Source organism: Phacochoerus africanus, chromosome 16 (assembly GCF_016906955.1).
Source record: "Phacochoerus africanus isolate WHEZ1 chromosome 16, ROS_Pafr_v1, whole genome shotgun sequence".
Classification (NCBI taxonomy): domain Eukaryota; kingdom Metazoa; phylum Chordata; class Mammalia; order Artiodactyla; family Suidae; genus Phacochoerus; species Phacochoerus africanus.
The window spans coordinates 17,493,658-17,509,223 of NC_062559.1; the positions used below are offsets into that span (position 1 = coordinate 17,493,658).

General features: G+C 36.3%; 1 protein-coding gene across 4 annotated transcripts in view; it reads right to left on the reverse strand.

Annotated features, from left to right (window-relative positions):
* MKLN1 (muskelin 1) overlaps window positions 1-15,566 on the reverse strand; it is a 165,711-nt gene that overhangs the window by 17,159 nt on the left and 132,986 nt on the right. For all 4 annotated transcript variants that reach the window (XM_047763694.1, XM_047763693.1, XM_047763695.1 and 1 more), the window contains 4 exons: window positions 9,856-10,003; window positions 8,841-8,955; window positions 6,878-7,017; window positions 603-705 (listed from right to left, as the gene is read on the reverse strand). In XM_047763694.1, the coding sequence (XP_047619650.1) occupies window positions 603-705; window positions 6,878-7,017; window positions 8,841-8,955; window positions 9,856-10,003 (506 nt within the window). The remainder of the gene's footprint in view (window positions 1-602; window positions 706-6,877; window positions 7,018-8,840; window positions 8,956-9,855; window positions 10,004-15,566) is intronic.

Genomic DNA, 15,566 nt, shown 5'->3' on the forward strand with positions numbered 1-15,566 from the left:
TCTTAAGTAGCTCTTAACTACAGAGGAAGTAAAAATTTCTATTTCCTTCCCAACACAAAAACTAAATTATGTCTAAGTTAAAACTTTATACCTGAAAATCCTTTTCTGAATGCATCATGGGTTTTTGTGTGACTTGAATCTTATATTATCACATGAAAATATGTCTATTCAATTTTTATTTCATCTACTCTGTACCATTTTTAAGATTTTTAGTGTCATCATATTTTCCTTCTTTCTTTTTTTTTTTTTTTTGGTCTTTTTGCCTTTTCTAGGGCCGCTCCCGCAGCATATGGAGGTTCCCAGGCTAGGGGTCTAATTGGAGCTGTAGCCACCGGCCTACACCACAGCCACAGCAACACTAGATCTGAGATCCGACCCGTGTCTGCAACCTACACCACAGCTCACGGTAACGCCGGATCCTTAACTCACTGAGCAAGGCCAGGGATCGAACCCACAACCTCATGGTTCCTAGTCGGAACCACTGTGCCATGATGGGAACTCCCTCATTTTCCTTTAAGCACCCAAGAGTAAAAGCAGCAAATGTAAGCTAGAAAGACATTTTTAAAAAATGCTTAATTTCTTAAGTTTATTATCACTTTTACCTCTTTCGTCTCTTCTGGGTCTGAATGATCCACAGTTATATAAAGATCATTTTGTAAATATTTCAGAGCACTAAGGGGATCCATTTGGGCCTTTTCTTCAAACCTAGAAAAGTAAAAAAGAATAATGAGTTATGAGAAAACATCAGAAATGTCTTAGACCTGGAGTAGAATATTCTGTGTCCGAAGAAGATATTGTGGATATCGAAAAAAACCTGTGTTTAAGAATCCAGAAGTAAGAATACCGCCCTATATCTAGACTGTTTATATGGGGAATCTCTGGAGATGTGATGATAATACCAGGCTGGGGCCCTAGAGACTGGATAAGAGCACTTTCTACCCTCCTTTTTTTTTTTTTGCTTTTTAGGGCCACACCCAAGGCATATGGAGATTCCCAAGCTAGGGGTCTAATCGGAGCTGCAGCTACTGGCCTACACCACAGCTCATGGCAGATCCTTAACCCACTGAGTGAGACCAGGGATCAAACCCGCAACCTCATGGTTCTCAGTCGGATTCGTTTCCACTGCGCCACGATGGGAACTCCCTACCCTCCTCTTAAAACTATAAACTAAGATTAAATCAACTGCAAAAATAGTGAATATGTCAAATTTTTATATAATGGAACTACAAAATAGCGAAACATGTTTCATAAAAAACAAGCAGAGGTTAGAGCTCCCATAGTGACTCAGTGGAAACAAATCTGACTAGTATCCACGAGGACGCAGGTTTGATTCCTGGCCTCACTCAGTGGGTTAAGGATCTGATGTTACTGTGAGCTGTGGTGCAGGCTGCAGACAGGGCTTGGATCTGGTGTTGCTGTGGCTGTGGCGTAGGCCAGCAGTTGCAGCTCCAATTCGACCTGTAGCCTGGGAACCTCTATATGCTGTGGGTGTGGCCTTAAAAAGACAAAAAACAAAACAAACAAAAACAAGTAGAGATAAAAATACTCTTAGATTTGTGTAATATTCTTTCCACTGAAGGTGCTTAAACAGGTACTTTAGAAACCGAAATGAATATAACTTCTTTTTTTGCTTTTCAGGGCTGCACTTGCAGCACAGGGAAGTTCCTGGGCCAGGAGACACACTGGAGCTGCAGCTGCTGGCCTACGCCACAGCCACAGCAATGCTGGATCTTTAACCCACTGAGCAAAGCCAGGTATCGAACCCACATCCTCATGGACATGAGCTGGGTTCATAACCTGCTGAGCCACAACAGGAACTCCAAATATAGGTTCTTTTAATAACTACCATTAACACTAAATGAGAGTATTTCCATGACTCTGTTAGCAATAACGATAAAAACAACTGTAGCAACCACTTACTAATCATTTGCTTTGTGCTAGACACTGTATCAAGTGTCTTATATATATTATTCATCCTCACGATAACTCTATGATGACGTTTTGTCATCATTAAAAAAAAAAAGAAAAAAAAAGAAGAAAAGAAAGAAACTGAGGCCCAGAAAGTGAATTTGACCAAGATAAGACCTAGTAAGTGGCAGAAGTAGAATCAATGATCTCTCTGATTCCAAAGCAGAAAAGGAAATAAAGAGTTCTCTTATATTAAAAAAAGTCTGCTTGGGACTATTTAAATAATAATTCCTTTTGTAATAGCATAATTATATATAAATTTATTTTGATAAATTGGTATGCTTTTCAAATATTATACAGAAAGAAAGAAAAGAAGATATTTAATTTCATTTGAGAAAGGAAAACAGTGAAAAGCCTTTTACAACTGGGTTCAGTTGATGGCATCAATAATTTCGTGTCTTTAGAGCTAATTTCAGTGATAGGGTACCTGCAGGGGCAAAGACTAGTAAATATTACTGTTTTCATGTACCAGATAATACCCTGATTGTCAGCCAGCCTTACAACCCTCAGGTGAGAGTTTTAGGTCATATTATTCTACCATCTTGTCCAGAATGGATTAGACCAGAGTTGTGGCATCTGAACCAAAAGCAACTGTCTTGAGCTTGATGAGCAATTTATAAAGCGGCCTGGCAGAATTCTTTCCAATAGGGATACTCTTTCTAGGAAAGATACTCTCAGAGAATCTGAATGTGAGTTACATAGGACACAGAAACCATGTAAAACACAGAAGGCAGTAAGCAAAAGACATGAGATGCGAGATTCCTGCCCTTCCTATCTTTCTCTTCCTTCCTAGCTACCCTAGCCACCTACTGAAGCCATAAGGGAAAGCGGAGTCAGAAAGTAATTACCAGAACAGGAAAAGCAGATAGAAAGAAGCAGAAAGAGAAAGGCTCAGTAACTAGGAAAGCTACCACAGGAGTTCCTAACTATCGGAACTGTTTCAGTATCCTCAACAGTTCTCCATTAGGCCTCACTGTTCAAGTGCTGAGGAAGTATCTTAATCTCTGGATATTCTCACAATAAATTATTTTTCAGTGAGCTGTCCTAAGTATGTCTTGTTTTTTTTTTTTTTTTTTGTCTTTTTTCCTTTTCTAGAGCCGCTCCCGAGGCATATGGAGATTCCCAGGCTAGGGGTCTAATTGGAGCTGTAGCCACCAGCCTACTCCAGAGCCACAGCAACGCAGGATCCGAGACGCATCTGCAACCTACACCACAGCTCACGGTAACACCGGATCCTTAACCCACTGAGCAAGGCCAGGAATCGAACCCATAACCTCATGGTTCCTAGTCGGATTCATTAATCACTGTGCCATGACGGGAACTCCCTAAGTATGTCTTTATCCTTAGTGACCTGATAACCTAACCCAGCACACACCTATTGTCCTATTAAATAAAACGAGCAAAGGGATTCATTTTCCTGGAAGTTATGTGTTTTCTTTTTCTAAACTTTTTTTTGGCCTACAAAAACTTACTATTTTGGATTTGTGTCTGCAATCTAGAAGTATATTTCAGCCGACAATTCTGCCCTCTCCATAAAGGAACAAGAACTAATCCTATTAATTTTTTTTTCCTTTTGCCCCTTTCTACATCCAAATCATCAATACGTTTGGAAAATTGAATATTATAAGAAAAAATAATGGCACTTTATTTTCTGTATCACGTGGCACCACTAAGAATAAAGACACTTTCATGGCATTCAATATACTTCTTTCCCTCCAAATGCATATTTAAAAATTCCTGTTTTCACTATTTAGTAGCAAATTTCAAAGGTTGATTATTTGCCCAGTCACGCAAACCTGCTGCCTTTCAACTTCAGTCACTTTATTTCATGATTCATTCTCTTATCACAAGACTTGCTAGAGTCTTTCACTGTATAAGTTAAAATTTAAATAATTTGTTACTGATTATTATTTTCCTTATCCACTTTCTTGTGCCACAGTGGGAACTCTTTCTTACCACACTTTCATACCTCACTTTGTGCCTTTACTATAAGTCACTAGTAACGATGTTTTGTACTTGAAACTTAAAACATGCCATAATCTATAATATTTCAGATTCCCACAAATTGTTATTTCATCTACCTACTGATGCATTTTTTAAAGGAGAAAAATGACTGCCAAAGATCAAAAGTAATAATACTTCTCAGGATGGCCTGGCTGTGGGAAAATGAATAATTTTACTTACTTCCAAAAGGAATGAAAATTAACTTTCTGGAGGGCAACTTATAATTCATCAATTCTACCACTATTGCAGTTTGGATAGGGGTGCATATAGAAGTATACAATAACATTAACTACCATATTATTTACAATGGCAAATAAGCTAGAAATAATCTAAATATTCTACAAAAGGAGACTAAATTACAGATTAGAACACTATATAGCTATTATAATTATGATTTGTAATTAAGAAAGTATTATTATAAATGTCATACTTATATACTTTCATAAGTATTATTAACATGGTAATAAGATGTTTATAACACAATTAAATTAATTAAAATAAATCAGATTCAAAGCAAGATGATCCCAATTTTTTAGTTCCATAAAGAAAAATCTACTTGTGCACATATAGTTTGAAGGATATACACCAAAGTATTATTTCTGAATGGTGGGATGAGGAATGATTCAATTCTTTTTGGTGGGGAGAAAGGACTTATTTTTCTTTATTAATCAAGTATTACTTTTCCAATTAAAAGCCAGAAGAGGAGTTCCCGTCATGGTGCAGCAGAAACAAATCCGACTAGGAACCATGAGGTTGTGGGTTTGATCCCTGGCCTCGCTCAGTGGGTTAAGGCGTTGCCATGAGCTGTTGTGTAGGTCACAGACATGGTTCGGATCTGGCATTGCTGTGGCTCCGGATACAGCTCTGATTAGACCCCTAGCCTGGGACCCTCCATATGCTGTGGGTGTCGCCCTAAAAAAGGACAAAAGACAAAAAAAAAAAGCCAGAAGAAAGTGTTTTTAAGTAAGTTCTAATTTTTTACATATAGCACTAAACAACCTCTTTTAATCACTAATAGGCTTTTGGTCAGGAATTTTTTTTAAGAAGCTCAACTTAATATTCCAACTACAGGAGTTCCCTTCATGGCTCAGCGGTTAATGAACTCAACTAGGATCCATGAGGTTGTGGGTTTGATTCCTGGCCTCGTTCAGTGGGTTAAGGATCTGACATTGCTGTGAGCTGTGGCGTAGGTCGCAGACACAGCTCAGATCCCGAGTTGCTGTGGCTGTGATGTAGGCAGGCTTTTGGAGCTCTGATTCAACCCTTAGCTTGGGAACTTCCATTTGCAGCAGGTATGGCCCTAAAAAAAAAAAAAAGCAAAAAAAACATTCCAACTACAGTTGTTATATCCGGTTCAGGGAAAAAAATCCAAAAACTAAGATTTTTCCAAATTTGTATCCTTTTAAAAAACAAAGTTTAGCATTAAGTAAAGTACCAAAAAGAACAATTTTAGCAGTGTAAACATTAGCTGAAGGTATCTTAAGTTTAAATCTTGTTAATGAGAGACTTTATCTCTTACTATCCAGCCAAAGTGAAGATTCAGACCCTTTCTCATGTAAATTCTTTAGGAAGTACTCTTAATTATTCATAGTAATGTCAAAGTAACAGAAGTAATTAGCTTCTGTTATTAATTTATCGCTCAAGCACAACTTGTGAAAGCAGAGAAAGAAATAATAAACATATGATAAAGGAACACAGAAATTTTATGTACCTATATTTTATATAAACTATAACACACATACAAACGCACATATGGATGCATGTATGTATATATACATATGTATGTAGAGGTAGGGGTGGTGAAGTGTCAAACTCTGGAGTCAAATACTCTGGATCAAATCCTGGCTCTGTCACGTACGGGTGAGTGACAACCTTAGATGAGTTATACAATCCATTTAAAAATGCTTCCATTTCTTCTTTTATAAAAGAGCAATAGTAATAGTACCTACCTAACAAGCTTATTATGAGAATAATATGTAGCATCTAGCACACAAAAATTGCTCATAAATGGTACTTATTATCATTAAAAACTAACTTTCTCTCCCTACAAACTACAATCTAACACTGTTAGTAACCAAAGGGACAGATGTATTTTTCTACATTTTTCAGTAGCTTATCACCTGCTAAGGCTAAAAAGGAAACATGACCAAGGAGATATATATGAAAATGTTTGGTTACGTGATTTTGCAATTAAACGGCAAACGTAATGATGTAAAACTAAAACCATATTTAAAGCTGCATTCTGAAACATCGAGTTATAAAGAGATCATTTAGTCAACTATGTCATCACATTCACTGTTAAGAGAGTCAATAATCAGCTAAACATGTCAATAATCTAGAACTGATGTAATTTGTAGTGGTTAGACCTTGAGTTACTTGAAGGCAGGTTTATAATTTTTAGCATCAAGATTTATCTTCCCTTTGTATCTTCCTTTGAAAGAAGAAAGCAGGAGTTCCCGTTGTGGCGCAGTGGTTAACGAATCCGACTGGGAACCATGAGGTTGCCGGTTCAGTCCCTGCCCTTGCTCACTGAGTTGACTGATGATCCGGCGTTGCCATGAGCTGTGGTGTAGGTTGCAGACTCAGCTCGGATCCCTCGCTGCTGTGGCTCTGGCGTAGGCCGGTGGCTACAGCTCCGATTCAACCCCTAGCCTGGGAGCCTCCATATGCCGCGGGAGCGGCCCAAGAAATAGCAACAACAACAACAACAACAAAAGACAAAAAAAAAAGAAAGAAGAAAGCAAAGATAAGAGTAATAGGACATGTACAAAAATGATGATCTTAGCAGTATTTACATTGTCATGTCACTAAATTTCCAAAGACAAGGTAACATCTCCAAAGCTTAGGTAATAACAACAATCGCTGATAATGTTAAATAAAAGTTTTTAATGAATTATTTTTATACCTGTGTTTCCTTATGAGGTACTTGCAATGTCTCAGTAAGTAATCTTTTGAAGGCCTACACAATTTCAGTGACCAGAAGTCATCTAATCTCATCTTTGGGGAGCAAGATTTTCCTGGATTCCCACCAAATAAATAATGAACCTATAATAAATAAAACAAACCGGATTTTTAAAAATGCATGCATACTCAAGAAACTATAGAAGTCACAGTAAAATTTCTTCATTTTGGTAGTAGTGTGTAACAGGCAACTAGCTTTACTCATACCAAAAAAAAAAAAAAAAATCAGTGCATTTCTACCAAAAGCCTCTTTTGATTTTTCTCAACTTTTCATTTTACTTTAAAGTACTATGGCTACTTCCTTAAATTACATTTTACATTAAAATAAATTGCATTACCACAATTATACTCAAAATAGAAGACACAAAACAAAAGCAATGATAATAAGATACTCCAAGATAGAGTTTGCCTAAGGCAACAAACAATGGGAATTACCAGTTAATCAAGTGTTAATCATAATAAAATGTTATCTTTTAAAAAACCCACACACAAGTTGAATCACTGGAGGCTGACATTAACTAGAAGTTTTAAAAACTTTAGTATCTTGGAGTTCTCATTGTGGCTCAGAGGAAACAATTCTGACTGGCACCCATGAGGACGCAGGTTCAACCCCAGCCTTGCTCAGTGGGTTAAAGACCTGGCGTTGCCGTGAGCTGTGGGGTAGGTCACAGATGCAGCTCGGATCCTGAGCTGTTGTGGCTGTGGCACAGGCTGGCAGCTGTAGCTCTGAATTCTCCCCTAGCCTGGAAACCTCCATATGCCACATGTGTGGCCCTAAAAAGACAAAAAGAACCCAAAAAACAAAACTTTAACATCTTAATTTTGCTTTAGCCTTAATACCGCATATTAAATGGCACAGATGATTTGTGAAATAACTTTTAAAATACTATTCAATTAACACCGAATAAGAAATGTAAAAGGAAAGCAACAATGATTTCACTATAATTACGGTTTTAGTAATATTCTGTACTCAAAGTATTAAAGCACTACCTGAAATTCTGAAAACATTTATAATCAGTATTATACAACAGAGATAATATTTCTATCTTATAGATGGAAAATCATTTATACTTTAATTTGGGAGACTCTTAGAGAAAGGGCTTTTACTTACTTCCATGGTAACTTTTACTTAATATTCTCAAATGACAGAGAATTTAAATAATCAGCTATGGCCTAAACAGAATTAATACAGGTTCTGTCAGCAATTTTTGACATAAGCTGAGTCCAGTCATTAAGCTACATGTAAAGTTTTAGGGAGTAATAGTTAAACTACTCTGACCACTTAGTGACATTGAAACTTCAGGACTATTTTCACAAGAATGGAAATGATGCGTCAATTGTAGATAGGAAAAATAAATATAAAAGACTTCTTACACAATGGGAAAATCTAAAAGCCCGAAGTTATATGTGTCTTCTCAAATCATGGAAAAAAGTATACAAATGCTGCAAAGTGTACATCTACTTCATATTCACGCTGTAGAAACAACAGACCATTCTCTGTATCAGATCTAAGCAGCTGAGCAGCAGCAACCGCTGACCATTTTCATAAGAAGAAAAGTGCCAGGAATTACAGACTATGCAAAAATGTTTATTCTCTTAAGGAATTTTAGGGATTTTTTTTTTTTAGGCAATACCAGCAGCATGTGAAAGTTCCTGGGCCAGGGATCAAACCCACACCACAGCAGCAACCTGAGCGGCTGCAGAGACAACACCATACCCTTAACCTGCTGTGCTACAAGGGAACTCCGGGGAGAAATGATATTGAATGTCTACTATACATTCTATTAAGTGTCTGTTATGTATTATAATTTTTTATTCAAATTATGTAAAAATAATAAGAAACATATTTTGAGATTCTATCAGATTGTATGTCATGGGAAGTTTACAGGTCAATGCAGTTTGCATACCTTGTGTAATTCATCATATACAAGCTGATGGGCAAATCGTGGACATGGTTCTTCCTCCTGAAGACTTTTACTTGGATTATCCTTTGCAGCCTGATCATTCTTATACACACAAGACCTGTAAAACATTGCTTTTAAAGCATTCTATCCCAGAAAATTAGCAGCACACGTAATGTTAATACACTTGTAGCAAGCAAATTAACTGTATGTTTAATTATCAGTTAAAAAACATAAATCGTTCACACCAAATCTTAAAATTCTGGTCACTCTCATAAAATAATCTGACTTTGTTAGAATTGAGTTCTGAAATTCTTTAATGTCCATCAAGAACAGGAACAGCAGATATGAAGGCTTAAATCAGAGGTTGAAAGGGATGATATACCATTTATCTATTCACAACAAAAAAGTTCACAACGGATTGCTTTCACTTCTATTGTACATAAATGTCTTTTTTAGAAAATAATAAATTCCTTAGCTGATGAGCACCATCCTCCACTACTGAATGGAGGAAATTCTCTGGAGTCCCGCTGTTCAGGAAAATATTCACTTTGTAGTAACTGCAGAACATTAGAGCTGGGTCCTCTAGGTCAGTGTTGCCCAAAACAAAATGTGCAGCAGTTCTGTGAGATGCTCTGTGACAAAAGGATCCTGGTTTGAAAATGCTAAATAATAAACCCCCCCACCTTTCTGTAGTCAAACAGCTTCATTTTATAAAACTAAGACCTGGGAACATGGTTCTCAAGTTTACACATCTACTTGGTAGCAAACGTTAGACTGAAATTCAATTCCTTTGACTCTCAAACCAGGAAACATCTATCAATTGAATAGAGGTAAAATCCAGCAGCTGAACATCACTGTGTACACAAGCACCAATATTGACTTTTCCACTCTCCAATACTGACATTAAAATGTATGATATCGTAAATTAACGTAAGCCTTCCATCTTTTTTCTTCTTCTGAATAAACGGACAACCTCAAATAAATGTTACACTGGGATTGCAGCACAAGAGCTACTTACCAACTATTCCTTACAATGTCATAAATCCAGAATGAATTTCTGACATTCTCTTCCCTCTTTTCCTTGTCTTTGCTGAGTCCAGATAAGACATGTATTTCATTCAGTTCTGGATCAATGGTTGCTCTCTGTGTGAATCCTGTCATTGGAACTACATATGGAAGAGAAAATACGATGACAGTATTAACATTAGTTAACAGATTAGTACTACTCTAGAAAAGATTAATACATCCTTACCCTGCTCTACCTATGTCCACAGCACTTATCTTCTAACGCACTACATAACTTTTATACTAAACAAAAAACAATTTCTTATTGCCTCTCTCCACTCTAGAATGTAAGCTCCATAAGGGCAAAGAAAGAAAGACCATCTGAACGTAAGCTCCGTAAAGGTAAAGAAACTTTTCACTGTTTTGTTCCCAGTGCCTAAAACACTGCCTGGCATATAATAGTTACCCAACAACTTGCTGAAAAAGTAAATAAATGCTAACTACTAGGATGGAGTTAGAAGGAGGGAAGAGGCGGAAAGAGGTGTGGAATGTAACCATTTCTGAGAGAAGGGGCAATGCTTTATTTAACTGACTTATTATCTGGGTCAGCTCTAATTCAATGGCAGAGATAAAATATTCAAATCTTGACCTAGAAAAGCAAACTCTGACATATAGGTTTGTTTAATAAGGTCAGAGTCATCTAAAATATCTGTTCATGACATACAATGAAATAATTTCCAAGAAAAATAAAATATTTTGGGGTAAAATATACCATTTTGTTTCCCTGAGTGGCTCAAACTCCCCAGTTAATTTTCTGAGAAAATACTTTTCTGAGAAATCCATTATATGAGTGACGGTCATTCTGTATTAGTCAGTATGTTGTAAAACACTGATATAGCAAATGCAAATTTTCTCATTGTTACTTGGAAATATTGGTTGAAATATAATTTTATTTCGAATCGCAACAAATTTGCCATAGATCTAAAACAAAGCCATTGTTTCAACGCTACATTTCTTTTATACATGAACAATTATATACTCAAAAAACTAAACAAACATCAGATTGTAGTAAAACATTTCAATCAATCCAGAATACTATGGGAGGAGATGCTAAGCACACTGATATTTATTTGTCTTTATCTACTTTAGCAAGATCAAATTTGAAGTATTTATTTTTTCCTAGTTTTCCTTAAATTCATGTGTCCTTTGACATTCATACTCAATAAATTTGTTTGGATATTTCAGAGGCTATTCCGAAATACATCCCACAGTGAATATATTAAAATATTAAATGCACACACACACATATATAACACAATATATAATTTGAATACATCTTTATGCAAATACACTTATTTATACACAGACGCACAAACCTAATCTTAATAATAACCTTAACTTTCATGCTGTATCGTTTTTAGTTGTATTTTGTTTGTCTTTTTTTTTTTTTGTCTTTTGTTGTTGTTGCTGTTGCTATTTCTTGGGCCGCTTCCGCGGCATATGGAGGTTCCCAGGCTAGGGGTCCAATCGGAGCTGTAGCCGCCGGCCTACGCCAGAGCCACAGCAACGCGGGATCTGAGCCACGTCTGCAACCTACACCACAGCTCACGGCAACGCTGGATCGTTAACCCACTGAGCAAGGGCAGGGACCGAACCCGTAACCTCATGGTTCCTAGTTGGATTCGTTAACCACTGTGCCACGATGGGAACTCCCTAGTTGTATTTTCTAATTTGTCTTGGTAAACTTTCAAAAGTGCCCAAATTCTGACCTCTGTTCCTCAGATAATCTTGGAAGAAGGATAAAATAGTAAAGAAATAAAATAATTTTCATTAGTAGTAGAAGTGGAGGACATAACTGCCTGAATGTACTGCACTTAAATTTCTTCATCCCATTTTGGATTAACACTGAGCCTTTGAATTAAGAATCCTACAACATGGGTTGACAAACTGTGGACTGATCTATGCTGCCTAGGGTCAAATCAGGCCTCATCCATTCATTTACATTTTGTCTGTAGCTGATTTCACCCCCAGTAGCAAGGATGAATAGCTGCAACGGCAGTAATTATATCTGGCTCTTCAAAGAAAAAAAACTGCTGCTAGCCCCTATTCTATAATCCTTTAAAATGCAAATATCAGACTTGTATAACTTATTATAAACTACTGCAACAAACTGCTTACATAAAAAAAGGGCCCACCGAGGAAATGGAAATTCTGGGTGGAACAGAAATCAGTGGAGAGGGAAAGAAATTTTGAATTTTATAAAGTGAGGCTGTGTCATCAAGAGGCAATTAAAGAAGGACGGGGCTGGGGAGGCAGTAATAATGTGGAGGACTTTAAGGCCAAATTTTACATGTTTCCTCTTCCATTTTGTCACATGTGGCCTAGAAGCAGCTTTGGCGCAGAAGAGAGAAATGATACCTGTTGCTTTTCAAAAACAAAAGCAGCAGGTTGGTTTATAATATTCAGGTAAGGAAGACTACCATGCTTATAAAGCCTATACTTTAAGAATTACAAAAAATTACTTTGATTAGAGAGCATACTAGAAAATATATACTCCCCATTTCTTTGATCTTCTGCATACAATATGCTTTTCACTCTCAATAATGTTGATTCATGCCTCAAAGTTATACATTTAAACGTATTACTGGCTTTTAAAAGAGCTTTACAGTATATCATTCACATACCAACTAATTTACCTATTTAAAATATACACCTTAGTGGGGTTTTTTGGTGTATCCACTGTAAAACCATCATCACAAACTAATTTTAGAACATTTTCATTATTTCAAAATAAATCTGTACCCATTAACTTTGGAGTAGAAACATTTCCCATCTGCCTTCGCATCTCTCCTTGAGGTGATTGCATCATGTGACATGTCTACCAACAATTAGTGTGCAGCCTAGAAGGGTAAAGTGAGAGGCTCTTGAGATACAGAGATCAACTAGGAATGTTATGAGTGCAATGGAGTGGACTGGACAAAGGTTAGTAAGAAAATATCAATAAAGAAGTTCCCACTCTGCTGCAGTGGGTTGAGAATCCAACCACAGTGGCTTGGCTTGGTGCAGAGGCCTGGGATTGCCCAACAAGTAGGTTGAAGGATCCGGCAGTTGCCCCAGCTGCAGCATCAGTTGCAGCTGTGGCTCAGATTCAATCCCTGGCCGGAGAACTTCCATATGCCATGGGTGTGGCTATCAAAAAAAAAAAAAAAAAAAGCATTATTTCCATGAAACAGATTTCATCACAAAAAGGGGTAGATGTTATGTCATAAGTACAAAAAAATCTCTGGCCTGATTTAACAAAGATCAACTTTGGAGTAGAAACTTGAGAAAAGTAAAAGTGATGTTATTTTGAAGGTATCCAAATAATTTACTCTTAGAATATTCAAATGGAAAATCTCTCAAGGGTAAAATTTCTACTAATCCTTAAGTTTACAGACCCTTACAAGTATAATTTTTATTGCATATTAAAGACAAAAATGTTTATGTATGAAATATACATATAAATGCAAATAGAAGAAAAATGAAAGAACGTACACCAAAGTATAAATAATAGTTATTGGGTAAGGGGAACTTAAGATATTTTAACTTTCTATTGCATAATGTGAAAACTTCCAGTATATATTGCTTTTATAGTAATAAGAAAAGAAGAAAAATCCAAACTAGAATATAGAAAAAAATTGGATATAAATACTGGAGACTTTTAGTAGTAAGTGAAAAATTCTCATACATCCTCCCAGATTTCCCAAGAACAAAATTTTACATTAATACCTGGAAGGCTCTTACATATAAAAGGACAGGTAATCTGGGTTTCAAAAGACAAGTTTACCGACACTAAAAAAACAAAATGTTTTTAAACCATTTAGTTACAAAACTAAAACTAGGTATTAAAAATATTTTTGATTTTTTCCTCTAAAAATTAAAAATGAAAACTTGTATCTGAAGAGTTCCTAAAGATCAGGGAGTTAATTCATACTTACACTGAATACATCTAAGTTAACGGCCTTTTGCTTAAATTTTACAAACTGTACTTAAGTTTAATCCCTATTTCTATGCCATTACACATAGGATAACCATTCAAAAAAATTTCAAAAAAAAATCAAAAAATAAAACTTTTCTTCTAATTCAAAAATTACATGCATCCCAATATTCATAGCAGCACTATTTACAACAGCCAAGACATGAAAGCAACCTAAGTGTCCATTAATAGATGAATGGTTAAGATGTGGTGTGTATACACACACACACACACACACACACACACAAATGGAATACTACTCATCTATAAAAAGAATGAAATAATGTCATTTGCAGCTACATGGACATATGACAAAAAAATCAAATGACAGAATAAAAACAAAATGGGCATAGTTAAAAAACAAAATCAGTGGTCTCAAGATAGAATTGATAAATTATCAGAATATACAGTAAAAGATATATAAATTATGATAGAAAAATTAAGAGAAAGAGCATAAAGCTACTGAAGTAAAAAATTTGTCTAAAAAGAATACCGGGAGTTCCCCTTGTGGCTCAGCAGGTTAAGAACCTGACAGAGTATCCCTGAGTTTGATCCCTGGCCTCACTCAGTGGGTTAAGGATCTGGAGTTGCAAGCTGTGGCATAGGTTGCAGATGTGGCTCAGATCTCAGCATTGCTGTAGCTGTGGTGTAGGCCTACACCTGTAGCTCTGATTTGACCCCTAGCCTGGGAACTTCCATATGCCCTAAAAAAACAAAAAACACAATCACACCAGAAAAAGAGGTAAAATAACGCAGAAGAAAGAAATAAAGAAAATTTCTCTGAACAGAAGAAATAAGTGGGTGTCCTATTTGAAAGAGCCCTGGGCACTAAGCAGGTTTTTCTTTAAAAAAGACTGTCTTTTTTTTTTTTTCTTTTTCTTTTTTGGCCACCCCGTGGCATATGGAGTTCCAGGGCCAGGGATCAGATCCCAGCCATAGTTGTGACCTGAGCCGCAGCTGCAGTGATGCCAGATCCTTAACCCACTGTGCTGGACCAGAGATCAAACTTGTGTCCCAGTGCTCCCAAGACACTGCCAATCCCATTGTGCCACAGTGGGAACTCCTGCTTTATCTTTTTAAATAAGATATCTCCCCAAGTGAAACTTCAAAACTCCAGGAATTAAAAAAAAATTCTAAAAGCTTTCAGAGAGGGAAAAAGCAGGTTATTACATACAGAGTCATAAGTACCAAACTAACATTAGGCCTTTTATCAATAACAAAGAATACTAGAATACAATGGAGCAATAACCTTACAATTGCTTGGAATATAAAAAGATATGGAATAGATATTCTATTTCCTGTTAAACTAGCAATCTCAACGAGGTCAAAATAAGGAATCTTTGGATCAGTAGAAATATTAAGTTTGTATCAATGCCTGGATCTTAAAAAATTCTTCAAGGAACTATTCCAACAAAAGCATAAATGGCATCCAAGATAAAGAATGACATGGGATATAAGAAACAGGGGCAGTGATATACGACACAGGAAAAGAAAAGGAAGCTTGATGAAAGAAAATAAAGACCCATTAGGTCTTAAGCCTTGTATAAGACATTTGGGAATTAAAAAGTTTTAATAATGCAGAATATTTACATTACACATGAATTTATATGGTGTCCTATTCCCCCTCCCCCATACTATTTTTACTGCTTAGAATTTTGATCCTAGTGTTTTTCTTCAGTCAACAATAAATATCAAGATAATCTGATTAC